Source organism: Zingiber officinale, chromosome 11B, assembly GCF_018446385.1.
Source record: "Zingiber officinale cultivar Zhangliang chromosome 11B, Zo_v1.1, whole genome shotgun sequence".
Lineage (NCBI taxonomy): Eukaryota > Viridiplantae > Streptophyta > Magnoliopsida > Zingiberales > Zingiberaceae > Zingiber > Zingiber officinale.
Genome location: NC_056007.1, coordinates 38,240,777 through 38,257,424, shown reverse-complemented (window position 1 = coordinate 38,257,424; position 16,648 = coordinate 38,240,777). Strand labels below are relative to the sequence as shown.

General features: G+C 39.6%; 1 protein-coding gene across 1 annotated transcript; it reads left to right on the top strand.

Moving 5' to 3' along the window:
- The first annotated feature begins 12,581 nt into the window (after positions 1–12,581).
- Positions 12,582–13,645, top strand: LOC122033887 (F-box protein FBW2-like). The gene is made up of 2 exons (XM_042593038.1): positions 12,582–12,916; positions 13,120–13,645. The coding sequence occupies exons 1-2, from the start codon at positions 12,582–12,584 to the stop codon at positions 13,643–13,645; spliced, it is 861 nt and encodes a 286-aa protein (XP_042448972.1).
- The last annotated feature ends 3,003 nt before the right edge of the window (positions 13,646–16,648 follow it).

Here is a 16,648-nt window from a genome sequence, read left to right as displayed (position 1 = left end):
CCCTTCTCTGCAACTTTCCTCTTCTGATGTTCCTCCCCCATCATCGATGCTCATCTCTGAGCTTGACTCTTCTTCTGGTTGATGGTTAGCTAGTAGAGCTAATCCTGAGAAGTCTTCGACTTCTGACTCGGAGGATGAAGAGTCGTCCCATGTCGCCTTCAGATTTTTGTGCTTGGGTCGAGCTGGCTTCTTGCTTCTTTCATTATCTTTCTGTTTGCTCTTCAATTTTGGACAATCATCCTTGATGTGCCCTTCTTCGTTGCAATTGTAGCACCGGACTGTCCTTCCTTTTTGTTGACGTTTACTTAACTGCGATCTAAATTTGTTAGATTTAAAAAACTTATTAAAACGTCTTACCATTAACGCAGTTTCGTTTTCGTCGATTGACGCTTCGGAGTCGGGATCATCCTTTTCAGCTCATAGAGCAACGTTGAGGTTCTACTTCTCTACTGGTTTTTCTGTAAGTCGAGACTCGTGAAGTTCGAAAGTTGAAAATAAGTTTTCTAAACTACTTACCTCAAAGTCCTTAGAGATGTAGTAAGCATCTACTAAGGACGCCCATTCTGAATTCCTCGGAAAGGCATTGAGCGCGTATCGGATGGAATCCCGGTTGGTTACTTTTTCTCCAAGGTTCGTTAGTTGCGTTATCAGCTCCTTGATTCTCGCTTGGAGTTGCGCTACCTTCTCCCCGTTGTTCATCCGGAGGTTTGTTAGTTGTGTCCAGAGGATGTCGCGCCGCGCCAGCTTTACTTCAGAGGTACCTTCGCGAAGCTCCAAAAATTTCTCCCAGAGATCTTTCGCTGAGTTGTAGCTTCTGATCTGACTTACCTCCTGAGGTGGCAGAACGCTGAGGAGGTGGAATTCATCTTTTTCGTTGGCGATAAAATCGGCTTGCTCCTTCTTGCTCCACGTGTTTTCTTCTTTATCTTTAGGAGCTGCAAAATCATATTTCATAGTAATTAAAATATCAAAGTCTGTTTTAAAGAATACCTCCATTTTTCGCTTCCATGTAGCGAAATCTCTGTCGAACTTCGGGGGATGAATGTTCGCGCTGACCATTGTCTTGATCTTAGTGCTTCAGACGACGGTTAGTCCTTCTAAGGTTGTCAGGCTCTGATACCACTTGTTGGTGCAGCGGGGACCGGCAAGAGGGGGGTGAATTGCCTGCAACTAAAATTATACCTTTCTCAAAGCTTTCCAACCCTTAAAATAAAGCAACACTTAATAACAAAACAAAAAGACAGAAAGGAAATAAAACTCAAAACTTTAACCTGGTTACAACCAAGAGGGTTGTTAATCCAGGGCGATGAAAAGCGCAGTAAGAAAACTCCTTCTCTGAAGGAGGAGAAGCCTTTTACACGTTGAGATCACAGAGGTTGCTTAAAAAGGAATTACAGAGTTGTTTTTTCGTATCAATTCGTTGTTATTCTAAAGCTGCCCGAGACCCTCTTTATATAGGGGTTCTCGAGCTTATCAGATCACCTGATCCTTCGGGATCAGGTTTGACTTGAGAGGGTTCGGTCGATCGATCCCTAGGTTCGGTCGACCGAACCTGCTGTACCTGCCCAATCTTTCGTCCAGGTGCAGTCTCTGAGGATGAGCTTTTGTTCGGTCGACCGATCCTTATGTTCGGTCGACCGATCGGCCAACGGTCTTCCAGCTGAGTTGGCCCGATCATCTTGCTCGACTAAGTCTCTGGATTAACTTCCGTTCGGTCGACCGATCATGAGGTTCGGTCGACCGATCAGCTTCACCAACGGTCAGCTTCTGACGTGGCATTCGACGTGTCTGCTGCGGTTGGCTTCGGTTAAGGAAGGGTTCGGTCGACCGATCAATAGGTTCGGTCGACCGAACCATTGACAAGTCAACTTCTAGTTGACTTGCTCCGGTTCTGCTCCTTGGGTGATTGCGGCCATCCGGAATAGGGCTCACCCGAACCCAGTTCCCGACCTTCTCCTCGAGCAGGCTTCCGTCCGGCTTCTCGTCCCTCGAACGCCGCGCACGTTCTTCTCGCTCCACCGGAGTACTCTTCCGCAGCTCTCTCGTCCTTCGGACGCATCGAGCCCGTCGACTCCCTTCCCGTGCCGTCCTTCTCGCTAGCTGCGTCTTCCGCTCGACTTCCTGCGCTCCTAAGTTCCTGCACACTCAGACACAGGGTTCAGACAACACACAGGACCTAACTAACTTGGTTGATCACATCAAAACTACCACGGGGTCCATCAATTACTTATAGTGTGTGTTGTTGATTATAGAAGGAAACTGTGTCCTAGTAATCTAGATTGATAATGCCCCCAAGAGGAGCTCATAAGGATTGTCATGTTAAACCCTGCAGGTGGACTTAGTCCAACATGACGATAAGGTTGAGTGGTACTACTCTTGGACTAAGAAATTAATTAAAGTGAGTTGTCAGTAACTCATTTAATTAGTGGACATTCAACATCTTAAACACAGGGAGATTAACACACTCATAATAAGAAGGAGCCCAAAATGTAATTTGGGATTGGTGCGGTAGTTCAATAATAATTCTTTAGTGGTATGAATTATTATTGATGAAATTAAGTTGGGTGTTCGGGGCGAACACGGGAAACTTAATTTCATCGGGAGACCAAAACCAATTTCTCCTCTCGGTCCCTATCGTAGCCTCTTATTTATAAAGTATTATACCCACCTATACCTACCTTTATACCCATCCTAATGGGGTCGGCCAAGCTAGCTTGGAACCCAAGCTAGGGGCCAGCCAAGACCAATAGGATGAGCCAAGTATGTGGCCGACCAATGCTTGGAGCCCAAGCATGGTGTGGCCGGCCCTAAGAAAATTAAAAGAATTTTTATTTTTAAATTTTTTCTTATGTGGATTCCATGGTTTGAAAAGAGAGTTTAAAATTTAAATCTTTCCTTTTATAGCTTTCTACAAAAGATTGAGAAAAGATTGATATCTTTCCTTATTTGTAGATTGAAAGGAAGATTTTAATTTTGATAAAACTTTCCTTTTTTGTAACCATGTTCATGATTTAAAAAGAGAGTTTAAAATTAAATATTTCCTTTTATAAGTTTCTACAAAAGATTAAGAAAAGATTTGATATCATTCCTTATTTGTAGATTGTAAGGAGATTTTAATTTTAAAGATAACTTTCCTTTTTGGAAATCATCCGCATGTTTTAATAGAGAAATTTTAATTTATATATTTCCTTTTATAACCAACCATGAAGGGATAAATTTTTAGAGAAATTTTTATTTTAAAATTTCTGGAAACAAATTAGGAAGTTTTAATTCTTGTTAAAACTTTCTTTGTTTGGGATTATGAGGTGGCCGACCATATTGTTTTAAGAAAAGGAAATAAGTTTTAATTAATTAAAATTTTATTTTCATGGCAAAGTAATAAGAAAGTTTTTTATTTAAATTTTTCTTATTTGCCAAGACCAATTATTATAAAAGAGGGGGTAGGGGTGCCTTCATGACGAACAACTCTATTCTATTCTCCTCTTCTCTTCCTTGGTGGTGTGGCCGACCCTTCTAGTTCTCCCTTCTCCTTTTTCTTTCTTCTCCTTGGCCGAAACACTTCATCCTTTGGAGCTTGGAAGGTGGCCGGATATTGCTTGGAGAAGGAGGAGATAAAGGAGGCATTGTTTCTTGCATCCCTTGGAGCTTGGTGGTGGTGGTCGAACCTCTACATCCTTGAAGGAGTTTTAGTGGTCGAAACTTGGTGAGGAAGAAGAAGGGCTTGGGTGATTCTCATCTCGGTAGATTGTTGCCCACACAACGTCCGAGATAAGAAGAGGAATACGGTAGAAGATCAAGAGGTCGTTGCATACAAAGAGAGGTATAACTAGTAATTATTTTCCGCATCATACTAGTTTTTCTTTGTATGAATTCCAAACACAAGAGGCATATGATTCTAGATTTTCAGATTAGATATTCAAGTTTGTGTTTTTTTGTTATTTTTCGAATTTGTGATTCGATTGTTCCTTTTGGTTAAACCTAGAGTTATATAAGGAAATTAAATATTAGATTTCTTTAAAAGGATTTGTCTAGGCGGTGGTGGATGATCCCATACCCAAGAAGGACTAGTGCCTCGCCATGTAGTCCTGGAAGCCAATTTTAATATTTAATTGAATTTATAACATAGGTGGATTTGGATCAATAATGTTAAGCATCGTTTGTGATCCAAATCTAAACCATTAAGAACAGATAAGTTAAATTTGGAATCAATAATGTTAAGCTCCGTTTGTGATTTCGAATTTAATTTCTAAAGAACACAATATGTTGTTAGGAAAGGTTCGCACTTGTACAAAATTTTTGTACAATGGAACCTGTACGATCTTCCTAGAACCAATCAACACTCAGATGATTACATTCTGTTCAGCACTGAAGTCCCTCTTCCTCTGCTTCACCGATCGAGCGTCTGGTCGGACATGGAGTTTGTGCTGCGTAACTTTAGGAGAGATCCCAGGGAGCTTGTGTGTCAACCACGCGAAGACATCGTGGTTCCTCCAGAGACATTCGATCAGTTCGGCTTTCTGCTCGACCTTCAGATCGGCATCTATGAAGGTAGTAGCTTCCGCTTGGCTTGGGTGGATCTGCACCTCTTCCTTCTCTTCGTAAATCAAAGTAGGAGGTTTTTCAGTTATGGTGCTAACCTCTAGCCGGGGAGTCTTCCAGGCGGACTTGGCCTCCGTCTTGACCATCTCGACGTAGCATCGTCGAGCGACCAACTGATCGCCCTTTACCTCTCCTACCCGATCTTCTACCGGGAACTTGATTTTCTGGCAGAAGGTTGAGATGATCGCTCTGAATTCATTGAGGGTCGGTCGGCACAAAATGGCGTTATAGGATGAGGCGGCGTCTACCACGATGAAGTTCGTGGCCCTCTTCCTTTGGAGCGACTCCTCCCCAAGTGATATCGCCAGCTTGATTTGGCCGATCGGCTGGACCTCATTGCCGGTGAACCCGTACAGCGGGGTTGTCATTGGCAGTAGCTCGCCCCGATCGATTTGGAGTTGATCAAATGCCTTCTTGAAGAAGATATTGACCGAGCTGCCTATGTCAACGAATACACAGTGAATGGTATAGTTTGTAATTACCGCTCGGATAATGAGGGCGTCATTGTACGACACTTCGACTCCTTCGAGATCTCTGGGGTCGAAACTGATCTCGGGCCCGCTCGCATTCTCCTTGCTACAGCCAACGGCGTGGATCTCCAATCGCCGAGCGTATGATTTTCGGACTCGGTTGGAGTCTCCGCTGGTCGGTCTGCCAGATATAATGTTGATCTCGCCTCGCGCCATGTTGCTCCTGTTCTCCTCCTCCTGAGCGGATGGTCTGCTTCGCTCACGTACGGCTCGATCGAGCTCGGTGCTTCATCGATGGGGCTGCTGCGATGATTTCCTTACTTCCTCTCGTCGTTCAGCGCCGTGGTGCCCGTGTTGCCGGTCAGGAGAGGGAGACCGGCGGCGATAACTTCTAGGCACCGGTTGGGCGATCGAATTGAATCCGCGACAGTCGCAGATGTTGTGAGTTGCTGACTGGTGGAAGGAACAGAACATAGGGGGTCCATACATTTCCTTTGGATTTTGAACGCCCGGAAGCTACACGCTGAACGACGTACAACCATGTTTCCTGATGTGGTCGTGCCCCTTCGGCTCGGGGTCCTTGTGGTGGCTGATGGTTGATTGGCGACCTCCGTTCAGTCGGTGCCGATGGTTTGGACAACGTTTCCTTCCTCCTCGCCGCCTGGGCCTCTTCCACATTTATGTATTCGTTGGCCTTCTTCAGCATGTGGTCGTAATCCCGAGGTGGCTTTCAGATAAGAGACCAAAAGACATCTCCATCCACGAGCCCTTGGGTGAACGCATTCATCATGGTCTCGGATAAGACCGATGGGATGTCCATGGTCACTTGATTGAAGCGTTGGATGTACGGTCGGAGGGACTCTCTGGGGCCTTGCTTCATGGAGAATAAGCTGACGCTCGTCTTTTGGTATCGTTTGTTTCTTGCGAAGTGGTGCAAGAAGGTCGTTCGGAAGTCCTTAAAGCTTTGGATGGACCCGCCCGACAGCCTTCTGAACCATCCTTGTGCCGAGCCGGAGAGCGTGGTGAGGAAGACTCGACACTTGACTCCTTATGTGTACTGATAGAGAGTAGCAGCGTTATCGAACTTACCAAGATGGTCGTCCGGGTCGGTCGACTCGTTATATTCTCCGATTGCCAAAGGAGCATAGTGCCTTGGCAGCGGATCTTGTATGATTGCTTTGGAGAATTGGCGGTTGATCCGCTCGGGTGATGAATCAGCTCGGGGTACCTTACCTTTCCATGCGTCCCGCACGGGTGCTTCATCTGAAGAAGAGTTCCTTCCTTGGTGGGTTTGAGCAATCTAAGAGGGCGTTTGAAACAATGCCCGGTGGAATGGAATCGACGCGGGTGGAGCTTCTCCATGAGTGTCGGTCGGCATTTTATTCTGCCCCCAGATGGAGAGTTGCTCCGGTCAGTCTTCGTTCGCTACTCGACCCCCTGAAGCTGATGTCGCTTGCTGAGCAAGCTGAGCGGCTAACGCTTTCTGTTGCTGCTGCTCGACTATTTTTGTCAGTTGTGCCTGGATGAGTGTGTCGAGCTCCTCTTGAGTGAGCGTCACCACGTGTAGTCGTCCAGCTTCTTCCATCCTCTCGACTCGGATGCAAGTACGTTCCCACAGACGACACCAAATTTGATCCTATCCAAGAGTCGAGGTGACGGACGCTGGGGATGTGGTGCTCCTATTGACCATGCGTTGACCTCTGAGCTGACTAGCCTGCAAGCACAGAGCGCCAGTGTCGAGCTAGGGAGTGGTTCCCTGGCGATGACCCTCCGACTCTCAAGTCAGATCTCCGGCGAAGGCAACAAGTAAGCAAAGAAACGAAAGTAGCAGCGTAACTGTAGCAACAGTAGAATGTGCATACCTTCGTCGAAGCTTGGGGTCCTATATATAGGGCTCTCGGGGGTACGCGTGCACGCTCCTCGAGGTATGCATGCATCTCAAAGCTCTCCCTGATAGGATGTGTCAGAAAAGTGTACCTTACACCATATCTCAACAGCCCGAGCATATCCTGACAAGACAGTGGAAGCTTCCATCGTACGATTCTCTGCCTGATCATGTCGCCGATCATGCTGTCTGTCTATGACACAGGTCTCGAGGAGGATACCAGTTGATCCTGCCTCTGTCTTCTAGTGGGCCGAGCGGGTGGGCCGCTCGGCCAGCTTTTGTATGCTAGCGGGCCGAGCGGGGAGGCCGCTCGGTTAATTTTGCTGTCTGGGTCGAGCGGGACGACCGTTCGGCTACTTTCATTGTCCAAGTTTGTTGGGTCGGGTTTGCGCTTTGATGGTTGTGATATGATCTGTGGCCGATCCGGATGTCCGCCCGGCACATGCCCAGCTGCTCGGCAAATGACTTGCCGGTCGGCGCCTGCTTTGGTAATAGTTGAGCGTCGGAAGCTCGATGCGAGACCGAACTGTAATAACGTCGGACCGGCCATTCCCTAGTCCGATTGACAGATGGGGTCGCCCGATTAGACGCTAGCCTGGAGGATTTAATGCCTTGACGTTGACCTTCCACGTGGCGTTGACCTCTCTGCGGGGCGAGGCCCGACCTTGTCACCGAATCAAGTTTGTTTGTAAAGTTACTGTGATTAGAGAATTATTGCTAGAGGACCTCGAAAATTTAGGATCACTATTTTTAAAAACTATGCACTTGCTCAAAATATCTGAGAAAAGGTCGGGACCATAAAAATTGCTTAAGTTCTTGAATTACTAGTGAGATTCAAGAGCAAGTTATGACTAACAAGAAGTATACCCCAAGGATGATTATAACAAACATTCAAAAAAGGTTTGGAGTGACAATTTCTTACCAAAAAGTATTGTGAGACAAAGTCCAAGCAATGCTTAATGTATATGAGGATTGCATTGATTCATACGATGACATGTACACACTTGCTAGAGAATTAAAGATAGAGATAATCAAATAATGGTGCATGTAAGTTTTCCACATGAACATTTTCAACGGATCTTTTGGTCTTTTAATGCTAGTATGCAATCATATTCTTTCATCCAGTTATTAGTATAGTTACTTGCCACCTAATAAGGAAGTACCCAGAGATTTTAATTATGCAACTAGTATGCAATCATATTCTTTCATCCAGTTATTAGTATAGTTACTTGCCACCTAATCAGGAAGTACCCAGAGATTTTAATTATGCAACTAGTGTTGATGGAGCCAATAGATTATTCTCAATTGCATTTATAGTTGAAAAAAATTAAAAACATACATAATTAGGAATGGTTCTTAACAAAACTTCATAATCAGGTTGTAGGGGAAAGATCTACATCAATTATAAGTGATCAAAATCCTAGCATACTTCATATAGTTAAAGATGTATTTTCTAAATCCCATTGTGGATACTATCTTGTGCACCTATCAAAGACTTTGTATCAAATTGTAGAGACAGAGGCAACCAAGTTGCTTTGGACTGCAACATGTGCATGTATTGAACTTACTTATAATAAATGCACGAGGAAGCTCCCTAAAAAATCCTTTTAGGGATTTTTAGGGTATGGAGCCATGAAGCGATGGACTCAGTTATGTTAAAAAGTTTACCCTATCTTAATTTAGTTTAACAACTGATCTAGAGGTATTCTGGATATGACGTTGTTATCCGTTGATTGAGGAATCGGGTTCGAGCCCTCTTATCAACTATTTATCCGTCGGATATGTGGTACTGAGGCTCCCCAAAAAATCTCTTGGAGGATTTTTGGTGTATGGGGCCGCGAAATGGTGGGCCTAGTCACATTAAAAAGTTTACCCTACCTTAGTTTTAACAACTGATTTAGAGGTGTTCTGGATATGACGTTGTTATCCGTTGACTGAGGTGTCGGATGCCTTCTTATCAACTCTTTATCCGTCGGATACGTGGTACTGAGGCTCTCCAAAAAATTCCTTCGGGGGTTTCTGGGGTATGGGGCCACGAAGTGATGAGCACAGTCACGTTAAAAAGTTTACCCTACCTTAGTTTTAACAACTGATCTAGAGGTGTTCTGGATATGACGTTGTTATCCATTGACTGAGGTGCCGGGTTTGAGCCCTCTTATCAATTCTTTATTCGTCGGATACGTAGTACTGAGCCTTCCCAAAAAAATTCCTTCAGGGATTTTTGAGGTATGGGGCCATAAAACGATGGGCCCAGCGCATGAGGTGTTGCCATCATAAGGTCTGAGGTTCGAATCTCGGCAAAGCCGAGGTAAATGCCTCCTTTATTGCTAGTCACTATTCCAAAGGCTGGTAGCCGCCCGTGATTTACCTTCTCCGTGTTGGCTCTAGGACAAGTTAGCGGGGATATTGGGGGCGAGCGTATTTACCTTTTGCCACCATGAAAAAGATGAGGTTGTACTCCAGGAGAGTTATGAATGGGTTAGCAAAGTGGAGATAGAGAAATGGGCTAATGCCTTTCTTTGTGGCCACGGGTATCATATAGTCTCTTCCAATTGTTTAAAGTGCATGAATGCAATCCTGAAGGTCCTCTTATGATGGTCTAGTGGCTAGCTCATGAGGTGATGCTATCATGAGGTCTGAGATTCGAATCTCGGCATAGCTGAGATAAATGTATCCCTCATGCGTCAATCACTATTCCAAAAGTTAGTAGTTATCCATTATTTACTTCTTCCGTGTTAGTCCTGGGATGAATTGACGGGAGCTGGAGATGAGCGTAATCACTTTTTACCACTATAAATGCAATCCTAAAGTTCACATGTGAATTATCAATTTGTGATATGACTGAATACACTAGGAGAAAGCAATCTAAAAGGTTTTACATATGTAGGTTGTTTGATGAAAAAATGTTACCTAGGATGACTTCTTTCGTCGAAGATATCCTCACCAAGTATAGTGGTTGCGGCATGCATTCTGCTATTTCACCTATGTTCTGATATGAAATTCCTAAGTCAGCACAATTAGTGGAATCTACATTGTGGATACAGTGAGGAGACATTGCACTTGTCATAGGTTCGATGCCCAAGGGTTTTCATAGATGCAATATGTGCATTTGGTCATATTTTTATAGGATTCTTATTCAGCATTTTACCGATGAGTAGATAAATTTTTAAAATATCCAAATTATATATCATAGTTTTAAAATTATTAAATTATATACCCACTTCATATTTTACCATTGCCCTCAAATTAATTCGATTAAAAAAAAATTAATTGACTGATTTTTTTTTCAGTCGAATTGATTTTTTTTATCTTTGAAAAAATTTATAAGTGGATTTCGGTCAAAATCGATAGACTTAAAGATCTCGAAATGACATTAAATCAGTTCCTATGTGATTGTCTAATTTTTCTTATTGTAAAAAATACTATTAAACATCAATTTGACTTAATATATTAAAAGTAGTAATTTTTTAAACACGAATATGTCCGAAAAATGAATTCGTGTTTAAAAAATCACTACTCTCAATATATTCGGTGAAATTGATATTTGATAGTATTTTTATAATAAGAAGAACTAAACAAACAAATAGGAACTACTTTCATGTCATTTCGAGCTCTCTAGGTCTATCATCCAGTTTCAATCTAGGCTAAGGTTATTAATGAAAACATGTTAGGTTTAGGTAATCAGTAATTTTCGAGTAATGATTTATACACAATAAGTTAGCAAAAAGGGCATGCAGTCTGAAAATAAAAAATCTTAAAAAAGTAAGGGTGCGTTTGGTACGCACGCTTTTCATTTTCATTTTCTGAAAACGCGCGTTTTCTAGAAAATAGAATATAATTTTTTGTCATTCTCTGTTTTTCTAGAAAACACTATCTATTGTTTTAGAAAATAGACATGAAAAACGTAAACCAAACATTATTTTTCAGAAAACGTGCGATTTTCAGAAAATGAAAAACGCGCGTACCAAACGCACCCTAAGATTTTTCTTGATTTCGAGTTAACAATTTTTTTAATAAAAATATCCTAAGATATTTATACTTTGGAATTAAATACCTCTAAATTTTTTTATAACAAAAATTTTATTTTAAATTATAAAAACTAAATAAAAAATAAAAAATGTGATATTTTATGTAAAAACTAAAGTTATATATATATATATATATATATATATATATAATCGTAAAGTCACGTAAAGTAAAAAAAATAAATAAAGAAATAAATCATACAGTTTAAAAAAGAAATAGTAATAATAATTTATATGATACTTTGAAATTAATAAGTAATACAAGAAAATATTAAATTAAATTATATACTAAAATCTTTAAATAAATAAACTTTTTGTTATATTATATACGTTAAACCCAACAACATTAGGTTATATTTTATTATTCATAATCTTAATTATGTGATTATCTTATAATCATATAATTAAAATTATATATGATAATCTAAACTAAATACATGATTGAAATTGCTATAACTTCCAAGGTGATCTAGTGAAACAGGCTAAGAACATTAAAATCTTAAATTTGTCATTCCAACGATTTCATATGATCAACTTTACAACATTTGAGAGAAAGTAAATCGGAAAGTCATAGTTGATTAGCGTAGAGAGGATTTTTTTTCTTAACTTTATCGACATTTGAACCCTTATCCTATGATAACAACTATGTCCCACACTAGTCAACTCAATCCTATCCCGAGGACAAATTGAAGAGCTCTTAGGGTAATAGTTTAATAGTTAGGTCCTCCAATAAATAATCAAGAAATTTAAGGTTCGAATCTTAACTAAGACATATTGCGAAAGATTTTTCTTCTAATAAAATTCGGGTCTAAAAATATTACCGTCTGGATGTACCTCAATAAGTATTTCTTGTACTCTGGACTTCCATCCACGATCGACGTTGTTCATATTTTTTTAATTTTTATTTTATTATTTTATTTTATTTTTTAAAACTCCTGATTATTTTAATAAGATTGTGCCTTAGTGTTTAGGGTATGTTGCGCAATAATTTTTTTCAAGCGTCGGGTTTAGCAATTTAAAGTTTTTTACTTTAAGTCTAAGAATGAGAGTATAATATTAAGTTTAAAAATATTTTTCAATAAAAAAATTACATTACATACTTACAAAGTATGCGGCATACCATTCACATATATTGATATGCTCCTGATTGTTTGTCCGCGATGCATGTTCGTTGAATGATCCCGACACCCCCAGAATAAATGTTAGAATTTTTTTTTTTTTTTTTTTTTTTTTACGTCCGACTCCTCTGGCGCAGATGCCTAGATGGACAATGGAGCATATTATATATAAAATTTATATATGTTTACATTTTAAAATACATTTAAAGTTATTTAAAAAGAAATGAAACATTTGCATTTTTTTTTTGTCCTCGCGAAGCATCACGACAACCGATGATTACTTTTCGTGAGGCCGGAGACAGCAGAACGCCTATCATTACTCGTGTGGGATGTGTTACAAGACGGAATGCAGAACATTTCTTACAATTACATCTGACTCCGTTGATAGTGTAACCCTGGGACACGAGTCGGCAGATGGCAGCCCGGGTGGGCCTATTTGTTACAATTCTCCTCGCCAAATTCCAAAAGCTTCTACTTCGAAGCTATGCAGAAGCGACGCCGAGCAGAGGTCGGCGGCGGAAACGTAGCGGGTGACAGTAAATGGTCGGAGCTGACGGCGGAAGTGCTCGCGTCCATATTTTCACTGATCCCGACGGACGAGCTGGCGAGGACGATGTCGTTCGTCTGCCGCTCTTGGCGGGACGTACTCGCGGAGCCCTACTGCTGGTCCATCGTCAACTTGGAAGACTGGTGCCGCCGCGTCGACCGCACCGACGTCATCGATTTCGTCGTCCGCCAGCTCGTGCGCCGCAGCCGGGGCACCATCCGCCGCCTCTCCGTCTACCACCTCGGAGACTCCGGATTCGTCCACGCCGCATCGTAGTAATTACCCACCCACCCCACCTAATCGTTCGCATCTCGCTCGCTAATGTTTCCTGTGTCTCTGTTCCATCGCATATGCCTCCTCTTCTGATTTAGAGTCGCTCGCTCGGTTTTTCATGAATGCGGACTGCGATTAATTAATTATATTTCGAGGCATTTATCTCCTTCTTCGGAATGAGATTTTCCTTCTATTTTTGCAGTTGCAGATCGCTCGGCGTGCTCGAAATGCCAGTGAGTTTTGTGAGTGACAAAATGGTAAAGAAGCACGAGAGTCTACTTGCTAATCTCACTTTGCTGGACATTAGTCACTGCGCCAACATCACCGCCGGAGGCATCGAGGTGCTCGGGAAGAACTGCAAGGGTTTGGTCGATCTGAGGAGAAACATGGCGCCGCCGGAGATAACCCACGACGATGATCTACCTTCCCTGGTGGACGAAGGGGAAGCCATGGCCGTAGCAAACAGCATGGTTGGGCTTCGACATCTCGAGCTTTCGTATGGGAGGTTCAGCGATAAAGGGTTGGTGGCGATCTTGAGCAACTGCACCGCGCTTGCCTTTCTTGAAATCCGAGGTTGCTGGTGCGTTCGACTGGCAGGCGACGTCGAGCCGATGTGTCAGAGAATCGAAACCTTCTTCGATCCTTGGGAGAATCATATTTTCCTGGAGGATGATGATTCGTCTGAAGATGTGATAGAGATTTCTAGTGATGAAGAAGATGAAGCATGAATGAATGAATTAAGGAGCAATTACTTGTCTGGCTGGCTGGTTCGTCTCAGCTAACTGATTAAATGAAAAACTCGTTCGGTTAGGGTCAAGTTGCGACAACATATGTGGTTGTGATTTTGATTGGAAGTTTTCGGAATTTAGCTGATTTATTATTAGAGCAGATAATTGTTTTTTAACTTTTAGAATATCAATATTTAAAAGAATGTTTTTTTTTTAAAAAAAAAGTTGAAAAAAATTATCACGCTTTTTTATAATGAATAATGAACCACATTGTGAAGTCGGGGGGGGGGGGAGTTCAAAAGTAAAATGACAGAGTAATAATGGAATTATTATTTTTTTAATTAAATGCTCAAACTATTTATTGGGTTAACAAAAGTTTAAATAAAGGAGATAATGGCAAGAAACATGGGTGAAGGCAGAAATTTTTTAAAAAAAGAAAATCTTCCACATTGAGAACCCCATTATTAAACTATTATTGATAAAATTTTTGTTATTATTGATAAATTTTTTTAACATATAATTAAAAGAGAAATAAAATATAATCTAATATTATTTGATTTAACTTAGATAGTATAATAAAAATTTATTTATTTAAAACTTTTAATATATAACCACTTTTAATATTTTATTATGTTACCTTTCGTTATAAAATTAAATATTATTAATTTTTATTTTCAACTCTATGTTTTTTTATTTGAATTTTAAGTTTTTTTTCTTTTTAAAATTTAGGTTTTTTTTCTTTTTAAACTTTACGTGATTTTTTTTTAGTTTACGTTTTTTTCCTGTTTGAACTTTACGTTTTTTTAAATTTTACGTTTTTTTTATTCTTTTTAAACCTTATGTGTGTGTTGTTTTTTTAACTTTATGTTTTTAATATCTTTTTTACTTTCCTTATATATATATAACATTTTCAAAAATACAAATTTATTTTTTAAATAAAATATCACATATATTTGTTTTTTATTTAGTTTTTATAATTTAAAATAAAATTTTTGTTATAAAAATTTTAGGAGTATTTTTATCCCAAAGTATAAATATCGGATGATATTTTTGGTAAAAAAAAATTTTTAACCTTGAAATAAATTTTTTTTTTACTTTTCTGAGAATTTCTGATTTCTCATGCCCGTTTTGATAATATGTCAGGTATGGATCATTATTCAAGAAGTATATTAACTAAACCAAACAAGATTTTTATTGATAACCTTTATAACTAAGATTATCAAGAATAACTCCTAACTAAACACACCCTAAAATACAAAAAAAAAGGGAAATAAATACTAATATAAAGGAAAATATTCATAATATTAAAATCTCTAAATAAATTAAAAATTAATAAAAAACACTCTAAATACCAAACTCAATAAAAATAATTAAAAAATAAAAAATAACTTTCTTGATTTGCTCTTTCGTTTATATCATTAAAATTACTTTCTCGATTTATTCTTATGTCTACATCATTTTTTTATAGTAGAGAAAATTTACATAAAATTCACCCTCTAATTTAGAATAATATCGGAAGATAACCCAGGAGAAAGATCATCTAATACCAAATTAATAAAATCTACTAATAGCTGTTGGATTTTAGCAATCCTCATCGATCATCCGACGAGCACAACATCATAGAAGATGCTCTTGTCCATCTGCGTGCCCCTCAGACTTCTCCACCAATTTGATGGCGCTATGTAGTTGCTTCAAGTGTCCCCATTTGGGTTGCTTTATGTTACCATATTCATCCAAAGGAGCATCATAATCATATGGTGTTACTAGAAAAGGATCTACTAGAGTTCAACCAAAATTTATTCCTCTGTGGTACATATATATAATAATTTTGATAATTGTCTCCAGGAGCAAAGAAGTAAGCACTGCATAAGCTTCATCTTGATCGTGTCTATGTGGTTGACTGTCTCCCTAAAGGTAGATTCGCTATTTTAGTGGTCCCCTTAGTACTGACCCCATAGATATAAAGGGAGGTACATGTAGGCACACATGCTATAGGTGTATGGTGGGATAAACCGCATGTCATTAATTTATAAAAATCAACTCCTGACTATTACATCAGTGATGTCATGCACCCGCCGTCTGTGCTATATCGTGGGATCCTTAAGCTTGGAAGCATCCTGTCCAATCTTCTGTCTACATTAAGAATCCATTGCATGTATTTATTGTAGGAGGTGGAGCATCTTCTAGTGGGCACATGATCCATGATACTGCCATATTCACACACTATTGAAGGTATTGTTTACTGTATCTCCATACTTGTCAATGAAGTTGCCATACTTATTCTCGAGTGGAGAAAGAATGATTGGTCCATCCGGAGATGCTAATAGATTTTCCTTTGAATTCCAAACTAACATAGCGGATAACTATTAAATCCGTTGATTCACACACGAATATCGTAAACTGTAAAAAGAAGAATAGGGAGAGAGTAAGAAATAATATAAGAACAATAAAATCTATTGTTGATTGATATTTGCCCTAAGGGCAATACAATATATAATGTTCAAAAAGTACTTGGTCAATTGATCAATTAATAAATAACAGAATTATTCTAAGAATAATTCTGAGAATTATTCTAATAATTATAACAGAATTATTAGAATAATCTAAATACTAATTTGATTTGATTTGATGATTTGATTTAGTCAATTTTGATAATTCTCTTTTATCTCTTTTACCCCCCGATAAATTTAATGGGAGATCTTTAACGTTGAGTTTGCTTGCTAACTTATTGAAACATTGTCTGGATAATAGCTTAGTAAAGATATTAGCGATTTAATCTTTAGCAGAAATATAAGAGACGGATAACTACTGAGTTGTCACATGTTTACGAACAAAATGAAAATCAATTTCCACATGTTTTGTATGAGCATGAAAGATTGGATTTGCTGTGAGATATGTTGCTCTAATATTGTTGCACCAAATTTTTGGTGCAATATTTGATGCAAGTTGATGTTCAGAGAGAAGTAATTGAAGCCAAATAATTTCTGACGTTGTATTTGCTAT